The sequence below is a fragment of the Chelmon rostratus genome, chromosome 18 (genome assembly GCF_017976325.1).
Source record: "Chelmon rostratus isolate fCheRos1 chromosome 18, fCheRos1.pri, whole genome shotgun sequence".
Taxonomy (NCBI): Eukaryota; Metazoa; Chordata; class Actinopteri; order Chaetodontiformes; family Chaetodontidae; genus Chelmon; species Chelmon rostratus.
Genome location: NC_055675.1, coordinates 20,392,104 through 20,416,465, shown reverse-complemented (window position 1 = coordinate 20,416,465; position 24,362 = coordinate 20,392,104). Strand labels below are relative to the sequence as shown.

General features: G+C 41.5%; 2 protein-coding genes across 3 annotated transcripts; both read right to left on the bottom strand.

The window, feature by feature from the left end:
- Positions 1-8,770: 8,770 nt before the first annotated feature.
- Positions 8,771-19,120, bottom strand: txlnba (taxilin beta a). 2 transcript variants are annotated; one of them, XM_041958774.1, is made up of 11 exons: positions 19,036-19,120; positions 16,420-16,658; positions 16,272-16,326; positions 15,524-15,609; positions 14,716-14,886; positions 14,289-14,483; positions 13,865-13,984; positions 13,250-13,324; positions 11,057-11,149; positions 10,408-10,503; positions 8,771-10,196 (listed from the first exon to the last, which is right to left on the bottom strand). In XM_041958774.1, the coding sequence occupies exons 2-11, from the start codon at positions 16,636-16,638 to the stop codon at positions 9,264-9,266; spliced, it is 2,043 nt and encodes a 680-aa protein (XP_041814708.1). In that variant the 5' UTR covers positions 16,639-16,658; positions 19,036-19,120; the 3' UTR covers positions 8,771-9,263. The 2 variants fall into 2 exon arrangements, with proteins under 2 accessions (XP_041814708.1, XP_041814709.1); XM_041958775.1 differs by lacking the exon at positions 13,250-13,324 and adding an exon at positions 13,128-13,202.
- Positions 19,121-20,128: 1,008 nt separating this feature from the next.
- On the bottom strand, positions 20,129-20,770 carry cited2 (Cbp/p300-interacting transactivator, with Glu/Asp-rich carboxy-terminal domain, 2). The gene has a single exon (XM_041959401.1). It carries the CDS (start codon positions 20,768-20,770, stop codon positions 20,129-20,131), a length of 642 nt encoding a protein of 213 aa, XP_041815335.1.
- Positions 20,771-24,362: the final 3,592 nt, after the last annotated feature.

The window sequence follows — 24,362 nt, the reverse complement described above, 5'->3', positions numbered from 1 at the left end:
GAGGAAGTATTCAGATCCTTAAGTAAAAGTACTAACACCACACTGTAAAAATGCTCTTTCACAAGTAAAAGTCCTCCATTGAAAATGTCAATTAGGAGGGAGAATCAGGAGGATATGCTTAAAGTATTGAAAGTAAAAGTACTCACAGCAGAAAAATGCTCCCTGTGACTCTTCTATTATTATATATGATCTCATTAGATTATTGTGACTCATGCATTCATGTAAAAGAAGGATTTTACTGTTGTAGTTGTCATTTTGAATTATTTTAAATAGCACTGCAGCTAAAGATTATTTTCATTATGGGTGAATCTTGATTGATTCTGAAAATAGTAAGAAATGTGGGGACAATGAGCCCAAAGTGATGCCTTCACAATGTTTGTTTCGTCCAACCAACAGTCCAAACGTCAACATTATTAAAATAATTGACAGGAAAAGAAGAAAATCTTCAAAAATATTTATTAATTCCTAATAAAACATCATATTTTATCGTGTCTTTATGTGTTTTTTACATAAAAACATGAATTTGTAAACATGCCAAATCTGTCATTGTTGACATACAAGTAATTTATTTAACAAGTAAAGAGTAGCCAAAGCTGTCAGATTAATGTAGTTAAGCAAAAGTACCAAATTTCCCTCTGAGATGTGGTGGAGTTGAAGTAGAAACTGGCATGAAAGAAAAGACTCCAATAAAGTGCCTCAAATTCATACTTAAGTACAGTACTTACTAAGCTAAAAACTGATCACACTCATGGACAGATTATAAGAGTTGATCCCTTAATTGTGTGTAAACCTTCACTCAAAAACAAGACTGAAACAAAAAAAAGTAACTTTTGAAAACAAAATGTATCGCAGTTTTTGTCAACAAATACAAACAAATGGTGAAATTACTGTTTTAACGTAAATTCTTATTTAGCAACCTGCAAACATCTGCAGAACACTGTGCTGGGAAAAATGCACGACAGAAATTAGACTAAAATTTCAGTTTTGGTTTAAAACAAAACCTAGTATTTAAATCAGAGTGAAGTTGCCAGGCAGCTGGTGGAGATCCAGGATGTCACCCACATCCCTCACGTAACTCCAGAATCACATCTTGTTGTTTGCACAGTTGTGTTTGTGTGCAGAACAAATGAAGTACAACATGTTAATCAGTGAGCTTCAGAGGTAGATTAGTATTAGTATTAGTATTGTTGAACTTTGGACAGAACTAGGTTGGCTGTTTATGCTAAGCTAGGCTAACCATAGCTGGGTCCAATACCCTAACGCACAGGCATGAGCTTGATGTGCATTGTGGTGGAAATTGTCTAAAAGCAATACACATCAAATAATGTAAAACACACATTGATGCTATGAGTTAAAAAAAAAAAAAATTATCGTAGCTACAATGAGGAGAAGCACTTTGGTTAGAAATAATGTCAGGAAGGTTCAGTCACAGGCAGTAGCTTCAAAGTCTTTTCCAAAAAATAGAGTTTTTATAGTCTTCTGATTTGCTAGCTTTCCAAAGACCAATTAACCAATTGGAGAGGAGCCATCAGGTATGCATGTGCTGATCATAACTTCACTAGCTTATTAATGTCTCGACCTCAAAATCTGGCCAATTGCAACAAAGTCATGTTCTGAGCATGCAGTGATCACACGGTCCCATATTCTTTAATACAAGAACACACACACAGGCCCACCATCCTGTGTTTATCCTACACAGAACATCTGTTTCCCATCCGGCCTCAGTGACTTGGGCCTCTGTGTCACAGATAATAGAATGAGAGAATATACAGACGTCATGAAGATAATAACTGATGATTTTACTTCCACAGCATCTTATATCGCTCTCTGAAAGACACCAAATGATAATATTCTCCAAAATGTGTAACTAATCTCTAAAAGACAAGTTGAGACATCAACTTGGTCAACAAACAAGGTCAAGAATTAGCTTTTAAACCGACATGGATGAGAAGTCTTCAAAATTTGAATATATTTATATTTATTGACAACCAGGCAAACACCATCTGCTGATAATGGTTGTGCGCCACTAAATGGACCCTAAGTTCAAGTTTTCTCTGCATTAAATACAACCTGCAGCATCTCTGCTGGGTCAGCGGGGGGTTAATGCCTTGCTCAAGTTTAAAGTAGATGTGGTGCTGCAGGAGGAGGAGGAGGAGGGATGAAAGACAAGTGAGGAATAAGGAGAAAATTGTCCCGCTAATAGGCGCACTCAGCACTTTGCTGCTGGAAAATCCATCCGAAAAACTGTCCTTCAAACGCATCAGTAGGACTGCAGCACACACACACACACACACACACACACCTGCACATAATGGTACAATCTGCAGGTTGTCTGCCTGCTGATAACGAGCCATTTGCAGAGACAGAAGTGACTGAAACTCATTTGTTGCGATGAGGAGGAGGAAGAGCTCGGATGACAAGAAAAAGGAGGTGGAGGAGAGAGAAACCAGGTGTGGTGAAGTAAAGCAGAGAGAGGGAGGACACGTTTGACACCATGCTTTTATCTTTTGGGTGGAACTGAATTGAATTTGGCTCAGATTCAGACAGAAACAGCCTCCATTTTGGACATCAGCAGAACAGACAGTGATTTCACTTGTGAAGAGCCTTTCAGACTCATTTTGGGATTAGCTTTTTGGCTCTGTGCTTAAAGTCCTGTGAGTTTACAAGACTTGCTTCATCTCTGTGGATTTCAGTCAAATGCTGTTCAAAACAAGAGAAAACATGTTTGAAGCACACATTTACGTCAGGAAATAAGCATAGAAACCTTTTGTGTGAGATCCCAAAAATATTCTGTGTTTTATTTGGGCTTTTCATGTAGCTTTCAAAGGAAATGACGCACTGTTGAGAAGCTGCGTGTTCTTTGTTGATGTTTTTTGGAGAAAAAAGTGCCGGAAGCTAAAAATTTCTCAACACAAAGCGGAGAAATATCTCACTTCAACCATAATTTCAGTCGTCACAGCGCAACAGGAAAAGGACCCTGAGCACTGTTTGTTTTTGGAATAACGGTGAAATTAATGCAAAGCGGCTTCTAGGGTTTCAAGTTTAGCTTCATATTTGCTGTAAAGGAAAAATACTCTTAAATAATGACAACAAAGAGGAAGCTGACAAAACAAACACAAAGTGTGAAACAGGACAAACACGTCAGCAGAAGCAAAAAAAAGAACCACGAAAAACAAGTGATGTGAAAAGTCAAACAACAATTAAATTGAATTGAAAACTTCAAAGTGAAATGCTGAAATCCAGCAGATTAAGAGCAACAGATTTTAGAAGAATCAGAATATTTTAACTCTTTATCTGAAGGTGCTGGTCGGTGCATCGTTCTGCTGTGGCTCAAATATGAAGAAGAAAAGGTAAATTTGACAGATAAACAAAGGTTTGAAATTCTCATCAGGAATACAAACACAAGTGGCCATTCAGTTTAGTTTTTCAAAGTTGATCTTAAAATAAATTGGATGGCAGAGACCAGAACACAGGGAGTAAATGAATAGAAGAAGAAGCAAAAGATTCTGATGCGAATAATGAATTCATGGAGCCGCTGAGAGTGTTGCTGTGAGGATAAGCAGGTGCACTGATGTTTATATGAGCATTAGAAAGTGGGAGAGCTGCATCCGTCAAACCTCCAGCAGGTGCAGTAAAGTGTTGATTTGGTGGTGAGCGTTCAAAGTCAAAGTTAAGGTGCCTCAGTGGACTGTTTCCCAGCCAGCGAGCCTCAGCAGCAGCATTCACGCTGAGCGATTTCACACAGTTAGCAGCATGGAGATGGAGTCATTAAGCTGAGTGGACCCTCACCCACAGAGAGAGCAGGCCTCAGAGTGGACAGGTCCAAAACTCAGGAAACATGGAAAAGAGGTTTTATTTTGTATTTGTCACGTTCACCTTTTTATTTCACAGTTTATTTTATTGAAATTTTCATGGCATACATGCACAAGTAGTTCAGGTTCTAAGTTTCAATGCCCACTACTGGACAGGTAAAAACACATGGAGAGAGATTAAAAAAAAAAAAAAAAAAAGTTAATTATAATAAGGTGAGACCTAGAAGTCAGTTTTCTGAAGAACTGTAATTTATCTACAACCGCGAAGAAATGTTTTCTTAAATCTGACTGATATTTAGAACATATAAGAGTAGAGTTACTTAAAGGACGAATGAATGATGATGAATGATTGCAGATGTTGAACATTTCCATTTGCCTGACCACGGTGGTGTTCTGTCTTGTAGTGGTGTCGAATGCGTATCGACTGTATCTGCAAATCAGCCACTTGAGCAAAATTACCACCTCCTGCTTGTTAATTAGCGACGTGTCCTGAGGTTGAGCTGCCAGTGATAGGACTGTGACTGAGCAGGACTCACTGGGGCCCAACGCTCTGTCACATTTTATGAGCTACTTCTTTTAGTATATAAAGGCTAAAATTTAGACAGCCTCATCAGCCCGTAATGACACCCTCTGCTAATGTGTTTCTAAAATAGCTGTGTGCTATGTCTTCAGAAGAGTCTCACACAAAAGTGGAAAAATGGTAGTGGGGGAGAGATCACCACTGAGCATCATGTCAGATTGTACTGTACCGAAGGTCTGACAGCCAGAAATTACAAGTGCAGTCAGCCATCCGATCAAATCAGGATCGCTTCAAAGAATAAAATCTGATAGAAGAACAGAAAAACAACCATAACCAAAGTCTGCTTCTAGGCTACATGACCCCCAAACTGCTCATATGTTTGCTTGTGTAGTGCGTAGTAAAGCTACATACATATACTGTGTGTGTGTGTGTGTGTCACAGTTGTGCTTCTGTGTTCATTATGGGCAGCAGCATCCAGCAGATAGTGTCTCCATCAGTCTGGACGCACATCATTGGCTGTGCGCTGAGCTGCAAGGAGCTCAATAGGGGCAACACCATTACACAGTGCATCAATAATGACAGAGACCACAGAGTTTTTTATTTTGGTTCAGGTCTATGTTATATTCCTGTGTGTGTAATCGTCATGACAGTGCGGGGACCATAGCCCAAACAGACCTCATGGGGACCAAAGCTGGAAACACCTCCTTACAACCTGCATGTCAATGGAGGATTCTTTGCCACTGAATATTATCGCGGCAACGATTATGTTTCTTTAAAAAAAATCAGTAGAATACACATGTAATTTGTAAGGAGACACGTCCTCACTTTTAGTTAAAACTCATTCTGGTCCTCACAAAGAGGGACAAGAACTCACTCACACACAGCTCCCGTGGTGTGATCTGGATTTCCTCTGAAGTGCAGCAGCTGTCAGGCTGAGGCATGAATCCGACAGAGGTGAACGTGTGTGTTACACGAGCTAATCTGTCCGTTCAACACGCTGCTCGACTCTCATCCGTGGACCGCAGGAACACGCTGGGCGTTGGGAAGATTAATGAACGCAAAGCACATGAAGCCGCTTCTAAGGATGAATTGCATGAGTTCAATCAATAGCAGTTGCTGATTATTTGCTTGCTGAGCGTTGGACCTCGATGGTGAGGAGAATTTCGTAAAGTGAGGATATTTTGGGACTTGTGCACTTTTTCAAAAGGCTGTTTACAGGCCTGGAGATGATTTTATCAGGCAGCAGCGACAGAGAGAAATATACCCTCTGCTCTGTCTGTGTCTGATCTGTGGTTAAGCTTTGAGCTTTGTTACCCACAAGCCCATGCTTTTCACTACTGTAACACAAATCAGTGCTTCCCTCTAAAGTCCTGACCTCTGCACACACACTTGGAGGGTAAATAATCACATAGTTTTACTGTTCTCTTGTCTAAATGTTGGTTTAGCTCAATTCTTGCTGGAATGTTGACAGACCTGATCACCCGACATCAGTCTTGGACCTCGCTAATGCTCCTGTGTCTGAATCCAGATACTTTTGGCTACGTGTTGTACGTAAAGCTGGTTATTTGCGGACACAGAGGATGGTGAGTCCTCCAGCAGCAGACAGGAGAAACTGTGCGTGTGCGTAGAAAAGACTTTGATGCCTGTATGGATTAAAGAGAGGTTAGCAAGTCTAAAATTATCGTCTCCCTCCTCTCGTCTCGATGTCAGTGTAATTTCCCACATCCACATGTTTCAGACTCATGACAGTCAGAATGCAGCTCAGCTTAGTTTAATCACCGACACACGAGAAACTTGCCTCCTGCATGGAGGCAGGTGTCATGCATGTTTCCTGCAGATTGACAGGAGTGGGTATCAGGCCTGCTTTATATTTTCCACCTGCTGTTTCTCGTTGAATACTTACGTACATTGTCAGGATTTGATGCTGGATAGTATCTGAATTATCTTCAAAGGAGCTGCAGCTTTAACTGCTGCAAAAGTTTGACTGAACGTGATCAAGAATGGTGTGTGGGAACAATGATCCCATTGAGCCCATTGATTCTTACTGAATATGTAAATCTTTAAAACAACTCACACATATAAAGCTTCATTCTTAAACTTCGTTAGAGTCTTCTGTTTTTGGAGCGTTCCACGACTTTCCCAGTCTTTTGCCTCTCTTGTCCCAACTTGCTTGAAACGTGTTGCTGCATCAGATTCAGAATAAGCAGATATTTACAAAAATCAATGAAGCTGATGAGCTCAAAAATTAAATATGTTGTCTTTGGTCTGTTTTGAATTGAGCATATATCAGAAAAGATTGGCAAATGATCACATTCTGTTTTATTTGTTTTACACAGCATCCAAACTGTTTTGCCTCAAGGTTGTATATGAGTGTAAAGCCTTTAGTTCCTCCAGAGGGAGCTGCGTGAAGTATGATAAATGTTCATTACAGGCAGCGGCATCCAGCAGATAGTGTCTCCATCAGTTTGGACGCACATCATTGGCTGTGCACTGAGCTGCAAGGAGCTCAATAGAGGCAACACCATTACACACTGCATCAACAAGTCCTTAAAGTTCAGAAGAAAAAAAAAGAAATTTAACCATCTGCAGTTTCAACAGGGCAGACTCCATGTGCTCATGAAGTTAATGTGATGTGCTGAAAACTTTTTTTTTAAATTTTGTCTTTGTCCCTGTATATCAAAACATACATTATTGTTTTTGTGTACCAAATTTAGTTGAAAATAGCGTGACAAATTCAAAATGATGGAAAATACCTTTAGGTGGAGTTGACTCTGGCCTTTACTCATTGATTCGTGTTGAACCGAAGTTCTTTGCACCTGACCCCAAGCTGGCAGTATTCATGCCAAACACAAAGCACTTGTGAATTAAAAATGATTTTGATTGGTTAAACTTTAACATGTTGAACTTTACTGAAGGACGATTATTACTTCACTAACCTCTAACATGGTAATCAGAGCGTCTCTGCTCAGATCCTTCATACACAGACTCATTAAGTCAACTCTTATCTTCTGTCACAAGGTCGAAACACTTAAAAAAAACTCCCCACTTCTGCCTTGAATCAAATCCCCCTCTCCCATATCTCTGTGCCCCTCTCCCACTCTCTCTCTGTGAGGCTCTTATCTTACATTTTAAAAACCCTTTGTACTTCTCTCAACTATTTCCTCTTTTTTCATTTCCTGAACACTGTAACACTCCACTTTCTTTTTTCTTACTCAAAATGTCACACTTGAACAGCTAAACAGACCTCGAGGTAAAGTTGTTTTAGTTCAAGAATGAACTTTAATGTCTGTTTTGACTGTTTTCAATGTAAAATGTGACAACCTGGGTTTAGATTCATAGCAAATAAAACTGGCTTTATATTATTATTTCTAAAATTACACAAGTTGTTTACCAACACTAGAGGAGGTTGTAGGTGTGCTTTGAAGTTATGTATACTCATACACTGTATTCAGTGGACAATGAAACTCATGACACAGACACAAACACCACTGTGGTTAGTGTTTCAGTTTCTGTTGCTCAGCGATAAAGAGAAAGTGGGTCAGGAGCACATTTGAAGTGTGACATCATTAAATGTGTCTAAAACCTTGAAATCGCCAAGAAATGCCTTGGAAATAAGTGTGAAAACTCAATCATGTAACACAGGTGTGCTATGAAGAACTCTGTCTCCATCTAGTGGCTGTGTGATTGTACTGCATCCTTAATATCTTAACAGACAGGTGCGAAACCCTGTGGAGGAAAACACCTGTGGAGGAAAACAACTCCATCGAGAGGAGATTTTGTTATATTGCATCATCAGAATACATTTCCAAGTTGTTGACAATATAAGAAGTTGATGTTAAACTTAATTTTTCAAATACAGTGTTAACACGAGGGCTGTCAAGTGATTACAACAAATAATCTATTGTAATCTATATCTATTTTATAGATATAGATTTGATACTAGATTATTGATGGTTGTATGCTGGTAGACAACACTACAATCAGTGTGTGTGAGACTTCTTGTACTTCTATCTTTGTGAGGACCAACTAGAGCTTTTGACCTTACAAGTGAGGACATTTGTCTGGTCCTCATAAGGACTGTTTCAGGGTTAATAATTAGTGTTATGGTTCATGTCAGAATTTGGTTCAGGCCAAGGTTTGGGGGTAGGAAATGTATTTTTTTAATGTGTGTCCTCACAACAACAATAGAGAACTGTGTGCTGCCTGGACTCCTCTTTTTTGTTTTGTCAATGTATGGTTTATTCTGCTGTAGTATATTTTGTTCCACTTATTGTGCCTTAAAGTGAACTATTATATCCCTGAGCTGTATTGACACTACTTGATTTTTGACAATTTCCCTCCCAAAATCATTGATAATATTTTGGATGTAAAATTTCTAGTTAGGGTTTAGGGTTAGGTTAACAAAACAAAAAAACACACAAAAAATGTAAAATTTATCGAAAAATCACTTTATTGGAGTTGTTGCAATGCATTGTGATTTCTAGTTTAAAAGAGACACTGCGATTTTACTGGCCTAGATACAACCATTTTGATTTCCATTAGGAAAAAAAGTTTATTCTTTGTGGCACTTTGTTAACACTAATAAAATCCTTCTGACAGAAAAATCTTGCTTTCTTTGATGTTTATTCAAATGATATACTTCATGACTTTTTTCATTCCCTTTACCAGGACAAACTAAATGTTCACACAGACATTCAAACTGTAAAATACAGTCGATTTATTTGTCCGTCCTCATCTGAGGAAACAACAGTGACAACACTTCAGCTGTGCCAATTGGGACAAATGGAAGAGTTTAACATTTACATAAGGCACAAAAAGCACCGTATGATTTCAGCTATGCACACAACCACTATTCCCAAATAACACCACACCCCATACACACACACACACACAACCACACACACACTCACACCCTCTGCAGATGCTAAACTTTAGCTAGCATTCTTGCTGTTCCTCTTCTTCTTTTTCTTTGGTGTTTGCTTCTTGGAGGCGTCAGAATTGGAGGAGGGAGTCATTTCAGGTGAGTTTTCAGAGGGTGGATCTGACTTTGATGTGGTTGGTGCTGCTTCTGGTGCTTCCACCGGTTCAGCCTGGGCCATCTTTCCTTCCACTGGGATCACTGGTTTTACCTCAACTGGCTGGACCAAGATCTCAGCCTCTGCTGCTTCTGGCTTCAGGTCTGTTGGTGGATTGATCTGGACTTGCTCAGGCTCTGGTGTTGGCTCTGGTTTAGCAGGTTGCTGCTGGATCCCCTCATCTGGTTTAACTGGTTGCACCTCTTTGTCCTCCACCTGGGGTTGAGCTGGTACTGCTTCTGGTTTTGCGTCTGCTGGTGTCATTTCAGAAGTGTTCTCTACAGGTGTTGGAGCTTCTGGGAGAACTGATTCTGTTGCCTCTGATTTCACTTCTACCACCTCCGGGACTGAAACCGCCTCCTCTTTGACCTGAGGTTTGGTTTTGAACTGGACAAATGCAGAAGCCACCACGTCTTCTTCAAGGTGTAAATCATGATTTACCTCTTCATCGTCATCATCATCACTGGGTGTGGCCAAAAGGGAGGCAGCAAACTCCTGCAGCTTGGCCTGCTCCTCCTTCAGACGGGTCATGTCTTCTGTTAAGACCAAGTCCTCCTCCTGGAGCTCCGCAGATGTCATCGGGGAATTCTTGTCAGCACCCTCAGTGTCAGGGAGGTCATCCGGGTAAGAGCTGCCAAAGATCTTTGATGGGAGATTGGTGTTAGCGTGGCGGACTTCCTTGATCTTGTCATAGAGGACCACCCTCTCATCCTGCAGGGCACGGCACAACTTTTCCAGCTTCTGAATTTTCAGGACGAACAGGTCATACTCTTTGCCTTTCTCGGTTCTCTAGAACAGAGAAAAGAAGCAGTAAAGTGAGATACGATGAAAATAAATGAGAACGTTGATCTGATGCTGGTTCAAACTGTTCTGCAACAGAGGTATCAGATTATGCCTGTTACTCGAAATGCTGGGCTGGATCCCATCAGTCCATTAGCCAACGAAGAAGAAAAAAGGGATTTCAGAGTTGTTAGGAAAAGCAGCAACATCGTCAACATACCTCTTCAATCATGTCAGTCAGAGCCTTGTTGCAGTTCTCAAACCTCGTCTTCCAAATATTTGACTCTTTCTCCATTTTCTTCATCTTCTGTGACATCTGAGAGGAGGAAGAGTTTAAAATGACACGGCTGCACTGACAACATCTGAAAAAACTATGAATGCAAGATGATTATACACTTAGTCAAAGAGGGAATCTTTGTTAAAATTCAGCTGGCACCTGAACAAGGAACACATTTATGGTTGTTGATGTAAGATCATATCTAATATCTAACATTCAATAATACAATGAAGGCTGACTGTGAGCAGATTTCTGATATGATCTAACAGAAATAATAACAAAACCTGGGCCTGTTAAAGTGAAATTAGAATCAATTGTGTGAATACATGAATATGTAATTAAATAAATTAATATTTGAATGAATAAATACATCTACAAGTGTGCCTGTATAGAAATAAATAAATACATAAATAAAACATTTATATATTTAATGTCTCATTAATTTATTTATGTGATAAATAATTGTTCAATTATATATTTATTCATTTATTTAAGCATTCAAAAATATAATGGAGGTCTTTCTATATCTCGTTGGTGGATTCCTCAGAAATATACAGCACAGACACTGACACGGCTTCATGCCACCACCCACATTTTCCATCTCTTTTTTGAAGCGGGCGTAGATTTCATTGCTTTTGGCCAGCGTCTCCTGGAACTCGTCGAACTTCTGAGCGTAGAGGGTCAGCTGTGGACAGAGAGACAGAGTGTAAATCAGGTTGTTGTTAAGTCTGGATGTCAGAGAACATCCTGAATATTCACTGCACTGATCTGCTTTCTCAAACTGAAACACATGTTTTACAGTGAATCCTGAGTGAGACTGACGGTTAACAAGGCCACTGTTACACTGTGCTTGAGTTTTTCCATTTCATGCCATGGTACTTTTTACTCCACTATATTGATTTGATGCTTTTAGTTCCTTTTTACTTTGCAGATTCAGATTAATCACACAAAACAGACAAATCGATTAGAATATGTTATCATAAATAAAGATAAAGATTTATTGATCCCGTGGTGAGAGTCACAACCTACCCAGCTCCACCTTTATCAGCAGCAGCATCAAAGTGATGAACAAATGAATGCATCAATGAACATAATCCAATAATATAATATATAATATTGTTATGAAATATTCTTATTCTTTATTCCTTTTCTTTTACTTAGAATGCATAACTTTTACTTGCAGCAGAGTATTTCTACACTTTCACTACTTTGACTTACAAAAATCAGAACTAAGTGTTCTGATTGACTTATTATAGAGTTGCTTTCATGAGATTAAAAGATGCAACACTCGCCTTTTATTTACTTGTACTGAAAATTTAATGTGTAGAGCAAAGACAGCCCAGTGCAGGCACATGATTTTATGCTTAAAGAACCAGAACCCGATATTTATACCGTGTAGGATAATGACACGGTCTCTGAGTGATGAATTACAAACTGCACCAATCATTAATTATGAGCCATACACACTGCTGGAGGCCATTAATCTTTCATACTTGCATGAGTTTGCATTCAGTGTTACAAATTAGGGCGTCCAACCTGACACTCATTTCAAACTCAGCAGACGTTGCAAAAATGAACTTATTTACAGATGTTGGTTAAAGTGGGCTGTAGCTCAAACATGTGTCCACTGATTCAGAACACTTTTGACCAGTTAACTTTCTTGATCTGGCTGGGAAAGTACTGAAAATGAGTGGTCGTCTTTCTGATCCAGTCTCAGGTCTTTGAGGGCAGGTTTGAGCCAAAGTCACAGACCTGTGTCAGTAAATCTCGAATCAAGATGAGAGTCATTCTGTCTGCTGGGTGCTAATATCACACGTTATTCCAGCATTTCAACAGGCGAAAACATGAGACCGAAAAGTTTTTTCTTTCATGTCGTCAAGTCTCACATCAGTCAAGTCCGAGTCAGACCTCGATCCCTGATTTTTGGACTTAAATTTAGTGATGTAACATTATTACATATCGCATTAACATGAAGCACTGCCATTTTCATGCTCGTACTCCACCTCTGAGGCAAACATTATATTTTGTACTCTACTACATCTGTCTGACAGCTTTAGTTACTAGTTACTTTTCAGATTACAATTATTCATACCCTCTTGCCTTCTTGCATCTCCTGATTTTGAATGTTTGTGATAAACTGAAGGATGAAGTTTTCCTTTATGAGCTGAGAAAATTCTCCTCCTCCTTCGGCTAAATAAACTCTTTAAAAAGCCTCTTGGATCAGCTGGAAAATGCATCGTTGCGAAGCCCAAAACAGGCTGTTTTTCTGAGCTCATGAAACTTTTTAGAGATACGTGGTTCTCACAGGGCTGTGACGCTTATCATCATGTTATAGATATCATCGATTGAGTATTCAGTATTTCTCCACCAGAGTTTTATTCACAGCAAGGTGGAAAAACTGTGTTTAAGAACTTCATATTAGAAAAATGAAATTTACAGAAAATCTAATTTCCACCTGAACTGAATACAAGAAATGTGTCAAAAATCCCCCAAAACTGAAAACTTTCCAGACATTTTTATCGTCAGGGGGTTTGTGCCTGCATTGTGGCTCCTTCCCTTTTGCCCTGCCTCTCTGTAACCATCATCTCACCCCTGCTGCTGCCACCAGGTGTGCGCTACCTGCCCTCCTTGTCAGCATGTTAGTTTTGTCAGTGAATATTCACCTGTGCCTGCATGACAGTCCCCTGCTCTCTGAGTGTCTGAGCCTGCAGTTTCCACTCAGCAGCCTGAACCAGTAACTGGTTAGAAGAGAACAAACAGAGACGCATTACAGACGTTTCTTTACCTTCTTCTTCATGGCCAGCTCCTGCTCCTTCATAGCGAAGCATTTCTTTGTTTTGTCAATAGCCTCCCTAAGCAACTACGGCAACAGAGACAATACACAGTCAATCTGGGTGGCCTTCGCACATTGAGGATGACTAATGTGTTAATAAAAACATAAGACTGCAACTACTGAGCATACTGTTTAACAAGGATAAAGATGTGTTATTGTGATTGTGGCTCTAACATAATTAGGCTTAAGGCGCATTTATGAAATACAATACAAACAAATGAAGACAACAAACATGAAACGGCATTAAATGGCAGAAGCGGCACAAAAAGAAAACTCCCATAATGTCTATGAAGGCAAATCTAAACCAGAATAATGTGAAATAAACAGTTGCATAATTAATAATGAACAATTATAATGTATGTGAGTGATATTAGATTTAATGGCAATAACGTATTTCTAAGCTAGAAGAGGTCAGTTTATGTAAATCTGATCTCAGAATCACAGTTTTTTTTAACACAATCTGACTGAATATTATATAAAATCTTTTTCTTGTTACACGTATGCATTGTTGGGATGTAGCCATCGCTGCATCGTCACTGCTGAAAGCCTCCGTTCGCTTAAACTCACATATTCCTTCTCTCTCTTGTGCTTCTCCTCGGCCTCCGCCAGCAGAGCGTTGGCCTGCTGCAGCTTGGCTTCGGTCAGTTTGTGCTGCAGCTCGCGGTGATCGTTGATCTTCTCCAAATTCTGCAGAGACGAGAAGAATCTGAATGTGAAGCAGCTCCTTTCTTTATGCATCTAAACTGTGGATATTTGTCTTCGTGAAGCCTGAGTTTGCATCGTCCAATATCTTGTTTTGTCTGACCAACAGTCCAAAACCCAAAGATATTAAGTTTATTATCAGAAAACCAAAACTATGGGCTGTATATAAGCTAATATTTAATGTAAATGCAGCATTAACTATAGTCATGATTCCTATTATATGTTCTAATAAGGCTTCATCAATGATTAAAAGATCATTAATGTGAGTCACTGCACACAAACCACTTACCGCCTCCCTCAGCTCGCACTGGTTCATGAGACCCTCCAGCTTGTCTGTCAGGTAGCTGTTTTCGTGGCACAGCTTGTCGTTCCGGGCGCTGTGCTGCTCGATCTGAGTCTGGATCTCTTTCAGCATCATCTGGAAGTGGTTGGCCATCTCCGTCCTCTTCTCCTCATCCTCCCTGCAGCGCTGAAGGGTCTTCTCCTGGAGGGGCGAGGGGGACAGATCAGTGAATGGAGAAAAGGGGTTCAGTTGTGGCTTCGGCTGAATATTTCACTTCATTTTCCAGTGGCCTGCAGAGTGTTTTCTACTTGTGGCAAAAAGTTCTCTGAGGGGAAATTATGACTGATCAATGTTGGACCCAAAGATGTGAAATTATTTGAGACATTGCGGCACGTCGAGCAGCTTCTCGGACGCTCCCGGCTGTTCTACATACCCTCAGCACGCTGTAGTGTCCCTGCAGCTCTCTGCACAGAGTCTCCAGTTTGCTGCGAGCTGCGATGCTGCTGCGACTCTCAGCCTGCAGCTGCTGCCGCTCGTCCAGCAGGACGGAAAACTTCTGCTGCAGGACACACATCTGCTTCTCATCAGAGCGCCGCAGGGCTGCCTGCACATACGCACACACACGCACACACACACACACAAAGGTACGCGCACACACACACACACACACACAAAGGCAAGCGCACACACACACACACGCACACACACACACAAAAAGGCCCGCACGCATGCACGCACGCACGCACACACACGCACAGACACACACACACAAACACATCAGCACACACAGCCATGCACACACACAGGCACATCAGCACACACAGCCATGCACACACACACACACACACACACACACACACACGCACACACACATCAGCACACAGATACACACACACATCAGCACACACAGCCATGCACACAGGTATACACACATACATAAATACAGACATAAACACACGCACTCACAGACACAGACACAAGCACGCAAGCAGACAAACACATATAATATTAGCACATATGCACAGACACACACACCATATCAACATACAAACATAAACAGACACACATCAACACACACACAACATACAAAACACCACACCCACACACACACACACACAGAGGTGGAGGGTGAGCAGCTTGTTTTTGCTGTTTTATGGCTGCAGTTATTAAACATTTCTACTTGAATGAAATTTTAGACAGAAAATTCTGGAAAAAGCCTCAATGTGTGAGAAAAATCTCACCAGTTCAGCATATTTCCTGACCAGATCTTCCAGTTTCTCTTCAGGAGACGAGAGTTTGCTCAGACTCTGCATGATGAGAGAGACTTCTGCAGAGAGACGAAGAAGACGAGCTGGGTTTGAAGAACAGTATTTGCCTCTAAAATGTAGTGCAGTCGAAGTAACATAGAATGGAAATACAAGTACCTCTGTGACGTCATGCATGGACTCTTGTTTACTCTATTTCCTGTTTTATTTTGTAGTAGCCTCCTTATGCATTTCTGTTTCTTTACTTCCTGTCTTTGTTGTGTTTCCCCACCTGTTTTACTAACCACCTGTTCTCAATCATCCAATCAGTGCTCCAGTATTTATAGCCCTGGCGCTCCACTACCTGTTTGCCAGCACACCTGAGTGTCAGCTGCTGTTATCTCTGCGGTTTGTTGTCAGTGTTTCGTTTTTGTTTTCTTCCTGTTTCATCTTTTTTTCTGTTTCTACCTTGGGTTGATTACGTTTTTCAGCTTTTGAGTGATCCTCGCGCCTGAGTCTCTTGATATTTACGTGCAGAAACACCTCTCAGGGTAACACAACACCATGAATGAATGAAAGACTGAACACTGCATCCCATTGCATTATGGGGAATGTAGGCTCCATTGAGTGAAAGTAAGACAGCTTCACCTATTTTGACTTTTTTGGTGCAGTAGATCAAAGGAATGTGACACTGACAAACGAAACCTGCCGATAGCGTCACCTTTATAGCATCTTGCTGTCTCACCTGTCTCCACAGGAACTGCGACGTCATCTTTCGCCTCCACCTCCACCACACTCTGCTACAGTCAAAACAGTGCGAAACTTTATTGACATGTACATTCCCACGTATCAACGCAGGCGAGGAAGGTGTGAACTGACGCCACCTGGCCTACCTGTTTGTCCAGGACGCTGGCCGCGGAGCCGTAGGTGCTGATGATGTCCTCCAGCCGCCTGCTGAACTCCTCCATGGGGTCGAAGGAGTCGGAGGGGGAGCCGCAGACCGCAGGGGGAGCCACCACCTCGCCCTCAGTGTTGTCAGCGTCCGGGGAGGAGGACGCCACATCAGGCTGGGGGGGCACCAACACTTCAGCTGCTTTCACCGACGTCTCCATCCTCAGTGGCCTGAGACAAACTGCCACAATTTGCGAGATAAATAAAGTTTATCATGAGTCATATCACTGATTTCTTTTTAAATGCAGCTCTTGTATATTTTCACTGAGGAAGACTTTGCATGACACATAGACACAGTGCTGCTGATTCCCGACCAGTGTGGACGTCTCTCCAGCAGCCATTTTAACTGATTCAGTGACATGAAACATCCGGTCAACATCTGTATTTAACCTGCAAACTAATTCTGTGTAAAAATATCCACCAGCAAAATCCACATTTGATACTAATCTTTTAATTCAGCCTAAAAAAAAACCTGGCTTAAATGTGACAGATGAGTCTGTCAGCGTGTCCGTCGTGTTATTAATGGAACGCGGATTTAAATTTAGGAAGATAATAAGCCTCTAAACTCCTGCGGCGCCTCTCGCCTCCCAGCAGCCTCTCTGGTTTGTGTGCACAGCTCCTGTGGGTCAGCGTCAGCTCAGACATGTTCAAAAAACAAATCTGATTGGCTGGCTGGTAAAACGGTGGCTGGTTTTTGTTAGTTTTCACGAGCCGCCATGACGAAGTTGAGTTAAAGATGACTATAATAAAGCTTTGGGGTGTTCCGTGTAATATTTCCGTGCTTCCATTCAGCCACATTATGCAAAACAATAACTATTAACTATAGAGACAAGCGAACACGTCACACCTGCTCTCAGGTGTGCTGGCTTCCTGCGGCTGAGGACTGAAATATGTTGTGTTGTACGATTAAAGCTAAAAACACCACGACAGACAAATGTAGTGACTTTTATACATGATTTTATGATGACTGCACCTTTAGTTACACATGGATAATTTCATGAGTTAGAGGCTGCTGTACGGAGTCACATATAAGTGCTAACAGTAACATCTACAGGTGTTTGTGTGTGTGTGTGTGTGCGTGCGTGTGTGTGTGTGTGTGTGAATACATCCAGTGTGTCCAGTGGCTGTTTATCCTCATAGCTCTGTCGCAACATGTCGGCTGCCACCGTTCTTGTATCTGGTCGGTTAAAATTAGACATCTGAGGCAGCCAGCCCCCACTCTGACACACACACTCACACAAACACACACACACACTCATGAACAGACACCTGTTTAAGTCGCATCTATTCTGAGAGCGTCCAAATATGGTCAAACTGCCACACACACATACACACACACACACACACATACACACACATACTGTAAACACACATACGACATGAAACATGGGAATTTGTGTGTGTCCATGCGACTCAGCTACCTCGTCTGTTTACCTGCTTCATGTGATAGGCTCCACCCCAAAACTCCTGCAGCAGAAGGCTAAATCAAGCCCCGCCCACAAAGTTACGCAACCAATCACAGTCCCTCCTCCTGAAGTTCAAGCTGTCCACCACTTCAAAATAAACAACTTGTCATAATATCTCTACCTGATGATGAAACTCAAAAATGTGTTTTCAAATCCTAAATTCTAACTAACAGGGGGTGGACAAAATAATAGAGACACCACATGAAAGGCGCACCAAAGACAGATAATGAAGTGAGTCAAGCTGAGTGAAGGTAGAAGATTAATGTGCTAAAAATGCATTTATGTTGTTGCTTTCAGGTAAAACTTATTGTCTTTACGTCCAAAATGAAAACGATACAGGATCTAAGAAAAGCAGCCCTGTTTTTTTGTTGTTTTGTTGATTTTTATTGAGGAAAACTCAACAGTTGAATATTTTTTTCCACACAAACTGATTATTTAATCCTTCAAATCTGGCTTTTTATGTATTTTCTATCCATTTTGCCACCCTTCATCGCTCAGAAGAAGGTGGAATCAAGAAGAACAAAGACTGTTACTGTTTGTGCAATCAGGAAATTATTTTTTACAGCAAAATGTTGGACTACAAACAGCACAAAGAGGTCAAAAAGTCCCAAAATCTTTAAGTTGACAGTAAAAAGCCTGAAGCTCAAACAGCAATAATATCACACCGGAAAAACAGCCTATAAATGCAGGTATTTTCATTATTCTCATATATGATTATAGTGCAACTAAAAGCCTTGAAGCTGTGAAGTAACGACAGATTATTTCACTGACAATGACAAAGCAAGTTGTTGTGTCACGGCAGCCATTATGAACGCCCTTCGTGTGTTTTTTCCACGTTAGAACATCACAGTAAACCAGATTAGTGGAGCAGAATATACGTAAGTGTCCCTAAACCAGCCAGCAGGCCACTATAAATTAATAAAAACGTGTTTTTCCACACAAATTAACTCAAAGAAGAAGCACAAAAGTAGCAAAAAAATTACACCTCAAGTTGTCCACTTTTGGCATCAACACAGCATGAATGCAAACATGGACGAACTCTTTACTGAAACAAGAGATTTGTAAAGGGGAAGAGAAGGAAAAGAGTCTTACCAGGATCAGTGGAGTGAAAGAGAGACAGAGAGAGGCAGAGGAAGGAGAGAGGAGGAGGAGGAGGAGGATCCTGCTGACGGGCCGAACAACAGCTGACCCCCAAAATAACCTGAGAGGCTCAGCTCACACTCTGACGCTACATGAGTGTGTGTGTGTGTGTGTGTGTGTGTGTGTGTGTGTGTGTGTGTGTGTGCTCTGATAGTGGACAAAAGGGGGGCGGGCTTGGCCAGAGGAAAGCCTCCTCTCTGAGGTTTGAAAGCTCCTGGTTTTAATGGACTGGAGCACAAACTGACTGAGAAACTTAGAAAGAATAAAGCTTGACGGCTGTTTAGCTCAGTTTGGTTTATTTGACACAAAGAGAGGGGGGGTCACACACATCCACAAAACGCCCCCTGTGACTGTGTAGCTGTTATGTATGAGCGTTAGATTATTGTAACTCATGCATTCATGTAAAGCTGGATTTTACTGTTGTAGTTGAATGAGGTGAAGCTCAATTTGACATGAAAAATAACTACAAATTACACACAGTTGTTTCAGCTGTACACAACAAACTGTGGCAAAGGTTAATTTATAACAAATCATCATGTTTTCTAAGCTAAAAGTGAGTAAAAAGTTCAATATTTCCCTCTGAGATGTGGTGGAGCAGAAGCAGAAAGTGGCATGAAAAGACTCAGGGAATTTAAGGAACTTGTACTTTACTTAAGTACAGTAATAAGTTACATTACAACACTGGCGACATCATACAGTCACTGTATCAAATCACTACAATAAGAACCATAAAACAACCCATAAAATAATTCCTGTTCCGTTCTCCAAAAAGCTGGTTTAATTATTGGAAATGAAACATAAACGTTTCAGGAAATAAACATTTTCACCTGACAAAAACAGTCTCAGTCAGAGAAGTCAGAGTTCACAGTAAAGCAGCATGAAGAAGCATCTGAAAGTGCTGAAGGGAGTAATGACACTGTCGAATCCACATCAGATCAAAGTCCTGGTTCTGCCTGGCTCTGAGTTCTGCTCTGTTCCAGATAAAAATGTCAAATGAAAGGCCATCAGTGACCCCACAGGCTGTTCTGCAGCTTCGTCCTCCAGCTCAGCTCACTCTGCTTTGCTGTTTACACACAAAATCCGCCACCAACTCGAACTCGTTGTGTCCGAGCCACAGCTCCGGAAGCTCCGTCACACGGTCCAACCCGAACTCCACCACCAGACTCATCAGAACCTCCTCGTCCACAAGATCAGAGTCTATTCCGGGGACGTGTTCCAAGAGTCCCGTACTCGGAGTCCATCCGGGCGCACGCAGGTGCGTCGCGTCGCTGTGCTCTCCAAACCGCTCCGGGCAGTTAACAGACTGTGGCTCGTGCATGTGACTCCGATAACGGGATGCAGGTTGCCCGTGGTTGCGATACTGCGTGTTCAGTTTCTGCAGGTGCCTGCTGGCCGACAGTTGTCCCGGTGATGCTGCTGCGCAGCTGGGGCCTGGGAAGTGGGAAAAGATGCGCACTCCGTGACGCATGCCGCTGCTGTCAAAATTCCCAATGTTCACATGCGCGCTCCCGACCGAATGCGCAACATCGGCCACTGCAAGGTGCCCAATCGTGAGTCCGTCATATTCGAGCTGCAGCGGCTGCTGGAGTTGAAGCGAGTTGGAGAAGTGTCTCGTATTCTGCTTTCTGCGTGATTGGTCGCGATGGTCGGCGTGGGGCAGCGCGCCGAGTTGACCTGCGCGGTTCATCATGGACAGGCTGCATCAGCTGATCTGCGAGAACACGAATACATAACTGAGCACTGACATGTCTGACCTGAAGTGACGTTTACTGCGATACGAGAGCAGGGGAAAAGACTTTGTGTCACTCCCGGGAAACACAGATCATCAACAGCCCTCCTCATTAAATACTCATCACTGCTGCGTCAAGAAATGGCACAATAAACGTCAAATACGCACCAGAATGCACACACACACACACACACACACACACACACACACACACACACACACACTATACATGTTATATATGATGACATCCTGCACCGACCGAAGCAAAATGCCTGCTCACATGTGTATTTTCATACACATGATGCAGATTTGGTCTATGCGCATACAAAGCAGGGAACGACAATTTATCACATTTCAAAAATGATTATCGGTCCTGTAGGAAGCGGACACTCACCTTCCAAACAAACAAAGCAACAAAGTTGCCTACATGTCCTCCAAAAATCCTATCGCTGATTGTCACTGCTGGAAGAGCTTCATGCTGGAAACATCTTTTCCCTTTTTGCGCTTTTACGCACAAAACTCCTCCTTCACTCGTTGCGCACCGATCAGTTCTCACTTCAGTCCTCTATCAGCCCCGTGTCGAAGCATCTGTTGGACATTACGCATGCGTTTTGGTGTAATTTTTTAATCATAAAAAGCTCAGGCTCCTTTTGGACGGTGTAAATGGGGGTGATGTATCCAGCCAGTGCAGCTTCTCCAATTATGACAATTCATGAAGTGGTGCGCAAAGGAGGGAAGGGAGGGTGAGATCCGCATTGGACAAAAGTGTGATACATGATGTGTTTTATGTGACCATCATGATGGTCACATACTGCTGTAGTGCACTACAGCAGCAGAGCCATACAGGAGCAGGATCACTTGGATCAGCAAATGTCAAATAATGATATCAAACCAGACTAGTGCTTGTTGTCCAATTTTAGAAAGTAATTGTGTGGCAACTGAGGTCCCAACTGAAGAGAAAACTCTGGATTGTGGACCCTCTTCTCTCCCGTTCAGGTTTAGACACCACCACCTCATTCTCACTTTTCCTGTCCAAATCATTCCCTCCCTCCACCTCCACTACTCTCATCTTCTATCTCTCCATGCTGCCACTGCTTCCTCCACCCTTACCTAACTCCGCTATTGTCTGTGTCTCTTGGCATTTCCACAAGGACAAATAGCTTCACGAGGAAAAACATTGTGAAAAATGCTTTCGAGCTTCAAATCTAATGAGTCCCAAATCACTGTTCTGGCTTGTTTTTTGGTGATTCGCCTGCTGGCATGTGAAGGAAAGACAGAAACAGTACAAGGAGAATCTATCATTTAATTCTTGCTGCAGATGTTCCTTTTCTTTACTTTAGACATTTTGTCTCTTGAATCAGCTGCTGTAACACACACAGTCACACTCACATTCCTTCTATTAGCATGTTTTATATAAAACTGCTGCTGCTGAAATGGCGCTAACAATGATGCTGCAAGTAAAATTGATGTGGTTTTTCTTTCTGCTAACTGTTCTCACATATTCAATTTATTAACAATATTGACTTAATGTAAATTAAACATATTCAAGACCATATTCTCTTTCATTAGGGTTGAATTTATTATGCACAAGTTAGCAAAAGTCCTCAATCCAAACTGGCTCATCTGTAGAGAGATCACAGACCTGAGGCAACCCGAGGCTTTCAAATTATCAATTTTGGAAATACCAGTTCCACACCAAAGATATTCTATTAACAATGAAACAAAACAGAAAAAGGCAGAAAATCCTCACATTTAAGAAGCCTGACACTGCAAGTGTTTGATGTTTGTCCTCAAAGAATGGCTGAAAAAACAAACCGATTCATTTTTTTGTTGATCGGCAAATCGATTGTTTGACTAATCCTTGCAGCTCTAATTGAGTCTGTGATGTAGCTTAGTGCTACAACCTGAACACAAGAAACTTGAACTGTGTTTGTTTTATTAGCCACATTTCATCTAATTAGACAGGCAGTTAAATGAGAATAAAACGTTCTGATCGTCATGGTGACCTTTGGTCACAGAGCAGCATCTTCTTATTTTAATAGCACAACAAAGTTTGGAATTCCCAGTTATTATTAAATGAGAAAAGTTCAGCTGCTGACTAAAGAGCAACATGTCAGAGTTCATATAATCATGTTTTCATTAAACTCTCTGTGAGTATGTTTTTAATTTTGCTTTCGCTGTGTTTAGTAATTTGGTAGCTTCACCAGTCCAGTTAAAGTGTTATGCAGCATAAAATGTGAAAACTGAAAAATTTCTCCTCCTCCTCTGTCCTTTTCACTTCCTCTCCTTCCTCCCTCCTCTGTTACCCTCCTTGCCTCATCTCCCCCTTGTCGCCACGGTAACAGCGATGAAGACGAATGACAAATGTTTGCTGCTGTAAGAGAAACTTGCTGCATGATTCACTGGGTCCACCGTCATTATCATCACCCAGCTGGTCGGCTGGAGTGTGTGTGTGTGCGTGTGTGTGCGTGTGTGTGTGTGTGCGTGTGTGTGTACGTGCGCTCTGGCCAGCTGCCCTTTTTTCGCTCTGTACTGCACTCAAATTGTTTGCTGGTATCTTTACCTTTTTTTCAGGACTTTTAAATGATTTATGAGAAACTATGCTCCATGCACACATGCACACACACACACACACACACACACACACACACACACACACACACACACACAACCCCAACTGGCACATCCTGAATACTGTGTTTTTCTGTCTGGCCAGCACATAGTGTGTGCACTGTGGGCATCAAATGATGTGAGACTACATGATGTGGCCGATGGTCGTCAGACTTTCTGCATATGTCAACCCTGTCCCCTTAAAAACTGTGTTTAAATATTGTAAATACAACAGACATTTTCTTTAAAAAGAAACACAAGCCACGGTTAAAGATTGTAAACATCTTAACGAGGAAATGTTAATGACTGTATTTGCCATGTTGCATTGTTCATATAGATTATGTCTGTAGAGTGTTCAACCACAACATTTTAATTAGTTTTCCTATAATATTGGCTTGTTTCTCATGGTTTCTGTACAACTTGGTGAAGGTTTGTGAAAGATCACGTTGTGGCTAAATATACAATAAGTCAAAAGTGCCTCGCAGCAGATGCACCATCCACCTTATTAACGGAACTTGCATTTTTGTCCCCATAAGGAAGGCCAGGGTTAGGGCCCCCACACTGTGACTGTGTAAACAGATTTATGTCCCCATCATGTAAGTAATACACACACACACACACACACACACACACACACACACATTGTGTTGTTGAAGGTCAGTTCACCTAAAAGTGATTTATTGTCACTTTACATTTCTCAACTGGTAATATCAGAATTTTATTTCTCCAGAACAAATTTAGGCTTGATGCAGTGGATTGATCAATTGATTGACTGATTGATTTAACAAGTCAGAGGTTGTGAGGGAAAATATTCCTAAAACAAGTGTCAAGAAATACAACTGATAAACAGGCAGTGGAAAAAGTCTGGAACACACATCAACAAAGCCAATCTGTCAAGTGACTGGAGTGTGAGATACAGGTGTGCAGATACAGTGTGTCA

Excerpts from the sequence above, each read along its gene's own strand:
- txlnba (XM_041958774.1), bottom strand. The coding sequence starts at position 16,638 with ATGGAGACGTCGGTGAAAGCAGCTGAAGTGTTGGTGCCCCCCCAGCCT. Across the intron at positions 16,327-16,419 it reads CCAGCGTCCTGGACAAACAG|CAGAGTGTGGTGGAGGTGGA; the intron begins GTAGGCCAGGTG and ends TTTTGACTGTAG. Across the intron at positions 10,197-10,407 it reads TGACTGACATGATTGAAGAG|AGAACCGAGAAAGGCAAAGA; the intron begins GTATGTTGACGA and ends TCTCTGTTCTAG.
- cited2 (XM_041959401.1), bottom strand. The coding sequence starts at position 20,770 with ATGAACCGCGCAGGTCAACTCGGCGCGCTGCCCCACGCCGACCATCGC.